General features: G+C 36.7%; 1 protein-coding gene across 1 annotated transcript in view; it reads left to right on the top strand.

Annotated features, from left to right (window-relative positions):
• The window catches only part of RRM1 (ribonucleotide reductase catalytic subunit M1), a 34,952-nt gene that overhangs the window by 2,170 nt on the left and 19,288 nt on the right, over positions 1-13,494 (top strand). The window contains exons 2-7 of the mRNA XM_004279727.3: positions 3,446-3,534; positions 6,807-6,984; positions 8,063-8,163; positions 10,447-10,506; positions 11,357-11,396; positions 11,654-11,816. Of these exons, the coding sequence (XP_004279775.1) occupies positions 3,446-3,534; positions 6,807-6,984; positions 8,063-8,163; positions 10,447-10,506; positions 11,357-11,396; positions 11,654-11,816 (631 nt within the window). The remainder of the gene's footprint in view (positions 1-3,445; positions 3,535-6,806; positions 6,985-8,062; positions 8,164-10,446; positions 10,507-11,356; positions 11,397-11,653; positions 11,817-13,494) is intronic.

The following is a 13,494-nucleotide window of genomic DNA, read 5'->3' as shown; positions in this document are numbered from 1 at the left end:
GATTTGTTTCTTTATTTTATTTTTGATCTTTAGTTTGCTTAGGGTATCCACCCCCGCCCCCCCCATTGCTGGCATGATAGTGTAGTAGCAGACTAACTCATGTAGGTTTTGTTAATCTTAATGTGATTATTCAGGAGGGCAACTAGCAGCCTACCTAACGTATTACTTACTGAATGTGCTAATATCTTGCTTAGCACCATGAGGGAAATAATAGAGGGAGAAGGCATCTCCATCTTCCGTGATCTTAGGGCTGTTAGGGATGCAGGAATAATCCATATGAAAATTGTTAGATAACAGAAGGGAATAGTAGATGAGTTTTTCTCATCTGCTGTCTTGGGCTATTTTTCTTGGTGGGACAGTATCGTATTGCTCAAGGAGATTAAGGTTAAAAAAAAAAAGTTGAGAACCAATGGAACAAATGCAGTGTAGCTTGAGTTGAAAAGTGTGCTTTGGACTTTAGTATAGTGTTTTCAAAACTTTGCATTTTACATCATGACTGAGTACACACACATGTATATGTAAATATTTACATAAAACTGAAACAAAAGTTTGCAAAATAATACCTTTTAAAGCATCTGTTTGCCCTCTGATAATCTCTTCTATTCCATATCCTTTGTCTATCCCTCCCTCTCTTCTCCCTTCCTCCCTCCCATCCTTTCTAATTCCCTTTACAGCCCACTGTGTTACTATATTTTACAGATCTGTGTGGATACTGTGCTGGGCACTGAGGTTACAGTGGTGAGTAGGCAGACATAGGTCTTGTTTTCAAAAATCTTTACAATCAATTGAGAAAGATAGACAAGAACAATAATATAATAAAATATGTTCAGTATTCTAATAGGTAAAGTATAGGCTATAGAAGCCCATTCATTCAATTATTCAGAAGTAAATATTCAGATATTTACTTCTGAATATTCAATTATTTACAAATATTCAATTATTTACAGTCATTCCTCAGTATCCATGGGCATTTGGTTCCAGGACCTGCTGTGGATACCAAAATCCGTGTATGCTCAAGTCCCATAGTAGTCCCTCGGCCTCCGTGGGTTTTGCATCTGTGAGTTCCAGTTCCCCATCCAGGGCTCCAACCAACTGCGGATCGTAAATTGTACATGATCCACGGTCGGTTGAATCTGTTCATGTGGAACCCACTGTATTCAGCATCTCTTTATGCCAGGAACTGTTTTAGGTACTGGGGATTCAGCAGTGAACAAAACAAGCTAAATCCCTTTTCTCATTGGAGTTTACATTCTGCGGTGAGTGACAGTAGTTAAGTGTATATAAGAAACAAGTAAACATGTAAGAATCAGTTAATTCCAGATAGTGGTTAGTGAGATGATGGTAGTAAAACAGGGTAATGTGATAAAGATGAATGAGAAAGTAATCTTGGTTTGTATCCTCAGGGAGGGAGCTGACATTTGATCTGAGCCCTGAATAATACTAAGAGTCAGCTATGTGAAGGTCCGTGGGCTGAACGTTGCTGGTAGAGGGAATAGAAAGTTCATATCTTGTAGAAGAGACACATCCTTGGTCTTACAGTATTAGCAAAGTCTTCCTGAAGAGAGAGGAATTAAAAAAGACAGCTTACACCCAAGAGGAAATCAGACAATTAGTGTTCTAGAGGATTTCACAGGAAGAAGAGGTCAATGTGGGTTACAGTTGTTGGGGCAGGTTTCATGGATGTGGTGAGAGTTGAATAGTGAGGAGGAGTTAGATGTATGGAAAGGTGGAAGAGGGACTTTTAGGCAGAGTAAGGTATAAGCAGTGATATGGATGTGGGAATGGGAGGCCCTGTTGGGACTTAGGCTATTTCACAAGGAACAGTAGAGGAGATGTGGTACCAAATTAAGGAAGGCCTTGTTTGAGAGGATAATAATGTAAGCAGGGATTAGTGATACGATAAAATCAACATGTGGGTTGAAAAAAGTGACCAAGAGGAATGATAGGCTAGAGAACAGTGGATCATTGGTCCTTCAGCCCCTTAGTGTGCCTCCACTTTCCAGTGTGAATTAAGACAGTTGCCATTGTACTTTCTGTCAGTTTCCTGATTAATTTGGCAGCTGCAGATTCTCAGTTTGCTAATATTGCCTTGTGGTCACCTGTCTGCCTAACCAGCTGGTAGAGCATTGAGGGCTCAGTCCCAGTGTAGGCCAGCTAATTAACTGTATTCCAGAGTTAAACACTGGCATATGTGCGTCTGGTTAGAAAAGGAGGTCACAGTGGTGATCAGAAAGAGAAGGGCTATCTTAGTTAATATATCAGTGTTTAAGAGAAACTAACTTGTTCTATTGGTGATGGGTTACTAGTGGTATCTAACTGTTTATTTATTCTTTATCAAACATTTGAGAACGTCCTTGGGCCAGCCAGGACTTTTTGTTAGGAAGAGCAAAGAGCAATAGGATCTAAGTCCAAAACCATAAAAGGACTAACTAGATGAGATCCATATGTATATGCTTCCGTATCTCCAAAATAAAAACTAAGAGGTTGCCTCTGGAAGATTGTTTTGAGTTACAAATAGAAAGAAGTACTTCTTTACATGGTGTGAAGTAAATTCAAAATCATTAATTACTCTAGGAGAGTATGTAAGCCAAATTTATCATGAAGATGTTAGAATGGAGACAGGTTTATAAATCATTTAGCATTCAATAAATATTTGAGTACCTACTATGTGGTAGGCCTTGGTCTTTGGTCTGGGCACTGGGGAATACATTGGTACATAAACCGTGACAAAATCTTTTTCTTTTTGGAAATTGTATTCTAGTGGATGTGGAGAGCCACACAATAAACAAATACGTAAGTAAAACATAGAGTATGTCAGATGACCATAAGTGCTATAGAGAAAAATAAAGCATAGAAGGAGCATAAAGAGGAGCAAGGCTGTGTTTGGGGCATTGCAGTTTAAAATAGAGTGATCTGGGAAAGCCTTATTGAGAAGGTGACATTGAGCAAAGACCTAAAAGAGGTATAGATAGCAAGGAGCCAGGGTTGCGGGGTATGGTGAGTGAGGAAGGTGGGAGAGTAGGAGATGAAGTTGGGAAAGGGGGCACACAAGGCAGGTTGTGTAGGATTCTGTGGACTGTTGTAATGATTTTGACTTGATTCTGAAGGAGATGATAAACCTCTGTTGGGCGGCGGTGGGTAGTGATATGATTTTGACTTAAGTTTTAAAGAATAATTCTGCCTGTCATTTGGACAAGGTGGGGTAGGGAAATTTATTGCAAGAATCCATCTGATGTATAATGTAAGGGAAGAATCAGTATAGAATCCCTGCTTTTTGAAGATGAAAAAATAATCTCTCGATGAACTCTTGGGGGTCTGAATCTTTTATCTATGAAATTGCATTTCATGTTGGCCAATTTAAAAAGTTTACATGCTGATTACATTTGATTCTTTGACATTGCTATCTTAATAAGTGCTAACATGAATTTATGGTTTGATTCTTTAGATGGCCGCCAAGAGCGAGTTATGTTTGACAAAATTACATCTCGAATCCAGAAGCTTTGTTATGGACTCAATGTGGACTTTGTTGATCCTGTAAGTAAATGGGCTTTATATCTTGGGTTCCTTGCTTCATGCGCTTCTTTTTACTTGTCTCTTATCTCTGGCCCTTCACTCCCTTGCTCTGTATTTTGGTTTGGCCTTGGATATAAAATGTGAATTTATTGCTTAAAACTTTCTTCTTTCCTGGGAATTCCCTAGTGGTCCAGTGGTTAGGACATGGTGCTTTCACTGCCATGGCCTGGGTTTGATCCCTGGTCAGGGAACTAAGATCCCTCAAGCCGTGTGGCGTGGCAAAAAAAAATGAAACAGACAAAACAAAACAAAACAAAACTTTTTTTCTAAATCTTGTTCCGTGCTGTGAGTTCTGACTTTTCAGAGAACTATAAAAGTGAGCAAAGAGGAAAACTTGACATTAACATTTCATATTAGAGAGTTCTTTGAGCAAATTATTTTATTCATAAGTGGAAAAACTTGTTTTGGAATTGTGGTCATTTGGGTAGAAACTGGTTGGAAATTTGCTTTTCTGTTATCTATGTAGAAAGAATACATTAAAGTAATATAAAGTAATATAAAAGTAATATAAAATAGATTTCATGGCCAGCTTTTAAATTAAGGAGAGCCAGCTATTCATAAGCAAGTTGCTGTGCTTTTCTCTTTCTATAACTCCTCTACTCTAGACCCTCAGCATCCCTTATCTAGACTGCTATCTGTAGTGGTCTCTGAAGTGTTCTCCTGGTCTTCCTCTCATCTTGCCGTCTTCAAATACATCTTCCACATGGCTTTCAAAATGATCTTACTAAACGGAGTCTCTAAGAACCTTCTTTTTTTTTAAACCCATACTGCCCCCTCCTTATTTAGGTATTTTATCTGTCCTACTCTAGCACTTGTGCTGGCCTCATAGCATTAACCACCTAGTATAGAAATTAATTATATGTCTCTGTCCTCCCCGAGAGTTGCTGGGGAGGCCTGTATCTTGTTCTTGTGATATCCACAATGCTTAACACATATATAATTAGATGCTCAATAAATATTGAATTGACCAAAATGGTCAAAAGAAAATAATTTTATACAGCTTTAAAATATGCTTATTATAAATTCCCTTTTACATTTAGAAATCTAGACAATAATTAGAATAGTAGAATATTAGAGTTGGAACGAACCTGAGAGATCATCGTATTTCATCTTCCTTGTTTTATAGATAAGGAAGGTCCAAAGTGAAGGGGAGTGACTTGTACAAATGAGTGGGAGTGTAGGAAGAAGAACTTAGGTATCTTGACTCGTAGGTGTTCTATTGCCTCATGCACACATTTCAGAGTGCAGGTGTGCTAGAGCTGACTCGAGCTTTCTAGGGTAGATTTAGTTGAAAAAGTCTACGTGTTTTTAGATCTGGCATGGTTATTAGCACACAGACGTTATTTTATTCTGAGTTCTGATTACTTGCCACGTAGCACCAGAAATCATTTAGAAGACTTCACTACTCTTTTACTGAACATGAGTTAATTGTTGGATCTGAGAAGAAAGGAGCAACCTGAGCTTAGGTCTGAAATTTAATTGGAATAGATTTTAAACTAGTAAGTACACACTTTTTTTTGAGGGGGCATGCTTTTGTCAACTGGGAAATGGCATCATTTTCTGTTGGATTAATCTGTTTTTTTTTTTTTTTTTTTCGGCTGCATGGCTTGTGGGAATTAGTTCCCCGACCAGAGATTGAACCCGTGCCCCCTGCAGTGGAAGCTTGGAGACACAGTCACTGGACCACTGGGAAATTCCCTAATCTTTTTTTTTTTTTTTTTTTTAAAGATTCAGTAAACACATACATATATACAACATGGAATTTGTCTTTTTTTTTTTTTTTTTTTTTGGTACGTGGGCCTCTCACTGCTGTGGCCTCTCCCGTTGCGGAGCACAGGCTCCGGACGCACAGACTCAGTGGCCATGGTTCACGGGCCCCACTGCTCCGCGGCATGTGGGGTCCTCCTGGACCGGGGCACGAACCCATGTCCCCTGCATTGGCAGGCGGACTCTCAACCACTGCGCCACCAGGGAAGCCCCGAATTTGTCTTTCTTGACTTGTGCATTGTGTGTTTTATTTATCTATGTATTTATTTATTCTTTAACATCTTTATTGGAGTATAATTGCTTTACAATGGTGTGTTTCTGCTTTATAACAAAGTGAATCAGCTATACATATACATATGTTCCCATATCTCTTCCCTCTTGCGTCTCTCTCCCTCCCACCCTCCCTATCCCACCCCTCTAGGTGGTCACAAAGCACCGAGCTGATCTCCCTGTGCTAGGCGGCTGCTTCCCACTAGCTATCTATTTTGCATTTGGTAGTGTATATATGTCCATGCCACGCTCTCACTTTGTCCCAGCTTACCCTTCCCCCTCCCTGTGTCCTCAAGTCCATTCTCTAGTAGGTCTGCGTCTTTATTCCTGTCCTGACCCTAGGTTCTTCATAACCTTTTTTTTTTTAGATTCCATATATATGTGTGTTAGCGTCGTGTGTTTTAAAGAGGGGTATCTCTTACAGTACGGTCTTGAAAACAGTGAAATGCATTGAGGTTGAATGGGATGTGGAGCCAGAAGACTTAGATAGTAAAGCTTGGGCAAGTCCCAGTAACCTGGTTCCTCATGTAAAGTGGTGAAAGTTGTATACCCATCTCACAGGTAATTGTGAAATGTCAGAGAAGATCATGAAAGTTGAGATATTTTGTAATTTGTGAAATGTTAAAGAGGGAGTAGCCATTAAATTATTTGATGACTCAGCCCCAACTCTAACTTATATCTTCATCTCCTTTCATTGGAATGATTAAAGTTTGATTCATTTGCTTTCCCGTACTTGTCCTTAGGTAGAATTGGGGCAAAATGGGTAAGTATGTAGCGTGAACCCTGATTATATAGAGAGAATTTGAATGAAAGATGGGGAAATAATTATAGAATCATTGATCTGTTTTCAGCTGTTTCCCTGTGTGACTGTTAATCTCTGTAAAAGCTCTACTTAGATTTTAAAACTAACTTCCTTCCTTCCTCCCTTCCTCCCCCCGCTTTCTTTCTTTCTCTTTCTCTCTTTCTTTCGTCCCACACTTCTTCATTGTATATGTAGTATGCATTTTCTAGCAGCTCTGTTGGCTTATGAATTCTCATTACTAAATTTTCCACAGCCCACCATTCTGAAAGATAATTTTTCATAAAAGGAAGTTGTCTTTTATCTTGATATAAATTGATTGTTTTCTTCATTGCTCTCTTAAGGAAGCTCTTGGTTCTTGGGAAAGCACAAGTAATTCTTGGTTTTGCTTTTATAGGCTCAGATCACCATGAAAGTAATCCAAGGCTTATACAGTGGGGTCACTACTGTGGAACTAGATACTTTGGCTGCTGAAACAGCTGCGACCTTGACTACTAAGCACCCTGACTATGCCATCCTGGCAGCAAGGATTGCCGTCTCTAACTTGCACAAAGAAACAAAGAAAGTATTCAGTGGTGAGTCTAGAGGAAAAAGAAAGAATTTAGTATTCTCAGAAAATTTATAAGTTTACTAGAATGAAACCTTGAGTGTCAGAAAGAGAAATTCCATCTTGTTTAAAAAAGCAAAGTGTGCAGGTTAGTGGCAGAGGGAGACTAGAACTTCCTATTTCTCCATGCTGCTGACCTGCTGCATGGAAGGGTCAATGGATACTTTTCTTTATCTTTTTGTTTCTTTTTTTTTTTGAAACGCATCTTTAGATGCTTGGTGGTGGTGTGGTTGGAAAAAAGAATAATATTTATTGATAATTTCTGGGTTAAACAAAGTGTTACAGTCAGTCTTTTGTCACCATTAGTCAGCACTCCCATTTTATAGCTCAGGGAATGTGGGCAAAGGAAGGTTAAATAATTTGTTAGGTATATAAAAAGTGGTATATAAGAAGTCAGCTGGTAGACTGAGAGTAGAAATCTTTCAGCTTTCAATTCGAGATCTGTTATATGGGGACTTAAACATTATATCTCACTCTTCAGTAGATTTATTGTAAAGATATCAGTTCTCCCGAAATTAACTATGGATTCAAGTCAAATTCAGTCAGAATGCCAGCTTTGTGTATATGTGTATTATATGTATAAATGCAGAGGACTAAATACTGCTGTGATGTCTGGAAGAGAGAGGGCTTATTACTAAATGTGCATTTATAGAAGTAAAATGCCTGGGATGATAGGTTTTGAATTTTAAGTTGAGTGTCTGTTTTGTTAGGATAAAAAAAACTTGAGAAGAGGTTGTAATTTCTGTTTTTCTTTATTTTCAACCAGTAATTCTCAATGGGGTTATATGTCAGAATCATCTGGCAGTCTTTTTCAAACTACAGGAGCCTATGCTCACTCTAACTCTGGAAGATTTAGCTTATAAATATATATATTTCCTTATATATTTATTAGACGTGTGTATGTTCATTGAGCACTTTCTGTGCTAGGTACTAAGGTGGGTTGGGATGAAAAACGGTTGAGAACCACTGTTTTAAACTGTTACCTGAAGATTGAATTAGCTGTTAAGTGATTTTGATATTTTAATTTTCTGTTGTTTTGTTTTTAGATGTAATGGAAGACCTCTTCAACTACATAAATCCGCATAATGGCAAGCACTCTCCCATGGTGGCCAAGTCAACAGTGGATATTGTTTTGGCCAATAAAGATGTATGTATAATGCTTTTCTGGTGAAAAATTTTTTATAGATTCTTTTTTTTAAGACAATAAGCGCATTTTTAAAAATTTAAACACTACAAGAGATAGAGGTAAAAAGTAATTCTTTCTGCTTCTCTGAATCCTAGTTTTCCTCTCTAGAAACAGCAACATTTTGTCATTTTAAAATGTAGTTTTCCAGAGCTGTTCTATAATACATGTATGTGTACCTTTATTTTTCCTTTTAGTGGTAGTGTACTGTGCATACTATTCTTTCTGTTACTTTTTCACTTGCAAGTATATCTTAGAGATAGTTCTTTATTAGCATTTATGAATTACCTGCATAGAATTCCATTCTGTAGCTGTATCATCATTATATATATATGTAAGAATTGCTGTAGTGATGAATATTTGTTTTCCATTTTTCACTGCAGTGAATATCCTTGTATGGTAGCACTTTACTTGTAGATGAGTGTATCGGTAGGGTAAATTCCTTAAGTGGAATTGCTGAGCCAAAGAGTATGTACATTTAAAATTTTAGTAGACATTGCTAAACTGACTTCCAAAAGGGTGGTTCAGGTAAAATTTTGAAAGATCTTCTTGCTCAGCAACTTAAAAATTATCCATTTGTGTTTCAACCCCTTTCTTAATTACATCCCAAAGAACAGAAGGGAAAAGATGGGTAGGTCCAGCCAGCCCTTTTGCACACAGGATTTATTTACCATGGATATCTGCACAGGTTAGAAACCACTTTTAACTGTAGGTAATAGAATGATTAGTCGGCTGTCTCTAAATATGTATCTGATGTTAAAGAGACTGAGAGAAGACTGAGTTGTGTGTTGTTCATATGTATAATCTTGAAGACAGGTGAAAAACAAAAATAAAATGACGACAGCAAAAACCTGTATCTAAAAAATAAATATTGATAATCAAGTATTTCAGTTCTCCATTTTTCATGCAAGGCCCCTACCTGTCTTTGGCAACAAAGATGCCCTTAAAAATTTAAGAGGAAGGGAAGAGTTTTGTTTTTCTTTTTTACATCTTTATTGGAGTATAATTGCTTTACAATGGTGTGTTTGTTTCTGCTTTATAACAAAGTGAATCAGTTGTACATATACTTATGTCTCCATATCTCTTCCCTCTTGCGTCTCCCTCCCTCCCACCCTCCCTGTTATGGTTTTCATTTTATGACAACTTACACTAGTCTTTCACTTATGGAATCAACATACAAGTTTCTTTCTTTTTTTTGGCAATGTCCTGCAGCTTGTGGGATCTTAGTTCCCCTACCAGGGATTGAACCCGGCAGTGAAAGCATAGTGTCGTAACCACTGGACTGCCAGGGAATTCCCACAAGTTTCTTTTTCAAATAAACTTATTAAAGTCAAAAAAAGTGAGAATGAAAGTCTTAATAGAATGGATGGTAGTTAACACAAATCATGGAGATGAGATGATACCTGAATGAATGGAATTTGGAAAATGTTGAAATATACTGTGTAAAGCAGTATTTCTCGGGCTCAGAGCGCGGGCTCAGTAGTTATGGCGCACGGACTTAGTAGGGAAGAGTTTTGTATAGATTTTTCAAGTCCTTGGACATGGATCCTTATATGGAAATACTGATAGTATTTTGAAAGACTGGCTCCACATTTCTCTATCCAAAATGATTATTTGTACCTAATTGCTTTTGTTTTCTTTAAATGTCTCTATAGCCTACAAAAGCCTGTAACAATGGCCAGTTCTGCTTTAAAATATTACTGTCACAGCAGTAGTTTGTTTAAAACCTGTTAAAGGACCATGGATTTGATGAGCCTTAGAATTAACGTAATTATTTATCTTATATATTGTTATGTGCAGTTTAAAATGGAAGATAAAAATACATATTATTAATTATATGGCTCCGATACTTTTGGAGTAATAGCTAATCTAAAAACATGTTTAAGGGTGATAATATAGTCCCTTTTATGCTCATGTTCTTTCCTTCTTCAGAGATGTACTGTAAACATAATAGGGAAAGTTTGGTAAGTCACATATGTATTTTTACTTATATACAACTTATACTTAAATGTTTTCTTCTAGTCCTTTAATGTACATGTTTTTAAACCTAATTAGGATACTCAATTTATATAATTTTTTTTTCTTGACATCAGGTATGGATTTCTATTCTATACTAAGTAATACTTAGTGTTATCGCTTTTATATTCTATGTCAGTTTTAGTTCTGGAGTCAGGGCTGAAAGATACCAGAGTTTGTGAAAATAAATCTAATTATCTTAATTACGGATTTTTTTTTTACCTTCACCAGCGCCTGAATTCTGCCATTATCTATGACCGAGATTTCTCTTATAATTACTTTGGCTTTAAGGTAAATAATGGGTTTCAAATGAGTGGGAATTCCTCCTTGAATCAGGAAATACAGGTTTTTGTTTATGTTTTAGTGATATAATTATAGAGGTAGTAATTTGTTGGGAGTTGGGGGACCTGTGGGATTAGTGGGGTTAGAGTGGTGGTCGTTGTTTGAATTAAGGAAAGATAGCTTATTCATTTGCAGTTTTCAAGTTTTCCAAATATTACTTCTGGATACCTTTGGAGTTATGCAGGTAATTTGCCAGAATGATTCCATATTCTACTGTTTATGCAACAACTGTTTATTGAATTCCTACTATGTGCCAAGTGCTTTTCTAGGTACTTTTGTGTTGATAAACAGTATTATGTAGTGATTGAGAACATGAATGTTGGTGTCAGACCACCTGGGTTCAAATCTCTGCTCCATTTCTTATTAGCAAGATACTTAATCTCTCTGTCCTCAGTTTCCTCATCTTTAGAATGGGGATAATAATAAAATTTCAACAGCAAATTCTCTTGAGGAGTGAGTGTGTGTGTTACTTTGGTCAATGCCTAGCCTGTTATAAGCACTTCATAAATGTTAACCATTATGATGTGGTGATGAATACTACAACATCTGCTATTAACATTATACATATTAACATAGAGCTGGCTTTTTCCAGAAATTTTCAGGCAGTCTTTTCCAAAACAAATAGCCAATTGATAACGTTCCAAGCTAAAGCTAGTAAAACGAAATATGCTATTCTTGTCATTTAAGATTATATTAAAAACGGAGAAGATTTAAAAAGATTGCCTTATTGTGAATGATATATCTACTATGTCTTTAAAAACTATGCCCTGGAAGTTTTTTGTTGTTTTGCTTTTTCTAGACGCTGGAGCGATCCTATTTGTTGAAGATCAGTGGAAAAGGTGAGACATGAATGTGTTTGTGTGGTACATTTTCTATTCATTATATTGAAAATAGAGCTTTGAGCTATTAGCCTTAGCACTTCTATTTAAACTCTCACATTTTAAACTTCAGGTTTAGTTTATGAATAATTTTGCTGCTTATTGGTGTAAAATTTTTAAAATTGTCTTTTGGTGTTCCTTTTTTTGACTCAAGTACATATCTCAGCCTAGTTTTTCTCACATGTCCCATTACGTGAAAATTCCTCTTTTGTTTTTAGTGGCTGAAAGACCACAGCATATGTTGATGAGGGTATCTGTGGGCATTCACAAAGAAGATATTGATGCTGCTATTGAAACGTACAACCTTCTCTCTGAGAAGTGGTTTACCCATGCCTCTCCCACTCTCTTCAATGCTGGCACCAACCGCCCACAACTTTCTAGGTATGTGTCATCTGTAGTCGCTTTTAATGTTCTGAAATGCTTTTGCTAGGGAAATAAACCTTGACCTGAAGAAACTAGGCAGTTCATCACTTAAAAATTAATTTGATATACATTTTTTTTTTTTTTTTGCGGTACGCGGGCCTCTTACTGTTGTGGCCTCTCCTGTTGCGGAGCACAGGCTCTGGACGTGCAGGCTCAGCGGCCATGGCTCATGGGCCCAGCCGCTCCGCGGCATGTGGGACCCTCCTGGACAGGGGCACGAACCTGTGTCCCCTGCATCGGCAGGCGGACTCTCAACCACTGCGCCACGAGGGAAGCCCTGATATACATTTAATCGCTCCTGTTCTGATTAAATGAGATTTACTTTCTGGAAAGCTCTCTTACTGCAGTGTGGTAAATGAATTGAAGAGAGACAAATGCCGATAATAAAATTTTAAACATGATTGTGGTGATGGTTGTACAACTCTGTGAATATACTAAAAACCATTAATTGTACACTTTAAATGGGGAATTGTATGGTATGTGAATTATATCTCAATAAAGTTTTTTTTTAAAAAGTAAATACTGACAGTAATTAGAGGGCTCTAATCATAGTCTGTATGAGAGATTATGGTATTTTGGGTTAGGGAGGTGAAAGTAGAGATTGAGAGAAATAGACAAATTCAGGAGATTTGGGAGGTAAAATTGATAGAATTTGATGATTTGGATATGAGTCAAGAGTGGTTCCTGAGTTTATGGGTAGAGTAACAGGATTTATTATGGTGCCATTTTCTGATAAAGGAAACATTGGAACAGAGTCTGGTAATTTGTAAAAAAAAAAAAAAAAAAAGACTAATACACCCTAAGCAAGTTTGTTTTATCCAAGGAACTCAAGGATATGCTAACATCAAAAAGTGTATTAATGTACTTCATTGCACTAACATTTTATATCATTTAATACTTTCATAATAAAAAAACTAGCAAAATAGATACAGAAAATAACTTCCTTTATTTGGTAAAAGATAATCCACTAAAAACTTAGATCTATTGGACCTCTGTTTTCAGCATTGTAGTGGAGGCCTGATCCAGCATTGTAAGATAAGAAAAAAAAAAAGATTGGAAATGAGGGAACAAAACTGTAATGATTCCTGAAGAGCATCTACAGACAAATTATTAGAATTAAAAAGAGATTTCAGCAGAATATCTGGATGTAAATTCAACATAAATTAATCAGTTGAGTTTCTGTATTTTAGCTGTTAGAAGATTTAAGTTTAAAACATATCATAATACTGGAAGGTACCCAAGAATAAATCTAATGAAAGGTGTGTAAGGCTTTTAAGGAAAAAATTCTAAAACGTAATTGAAGGACATTAAAAAACAAATAAATGGAGAGTGATCTTATATTCATAAATGGATTTAATATTGTAACAATGTCAGTTTTTTCCAAGTTAATCTATAGTTTCAGTGTAATTCCAGTCAGAATTTCAACATGCTGATTCTAAAGTTTATATGGAAGAGCAAAATGCTAAGAATAATCTAGTGCTGCTCAAAGATATCAGGTCCTAATCCCTGGAACCTGTAAATGTTACTTTATAAGGAAAAGAGTCTTTGCAGTTATGATTAAGAAAGATCTTGACATAGGGAGATTATCCTGAATTATTCAGGTGGGCCCTGAATCCAGTAAAAATATCCTTATAAG

Source organism: Orcinus orca, chromosome 8, assembly GCF_937001465.1.
Source record: "Orcinus orca chromosome 8, mOrcOrc1.1, whole genome shotgun sequence".
NCBI classification, from domain to species: Eukaryota; Metazoa; Chordata; class Mammalia; order Artiodactyla; family Delphinidae; genus Orcinus; species Orcinus orca.
This window is presented reverse-complemented; position numbering and strand designations above follow the sequence as displayed.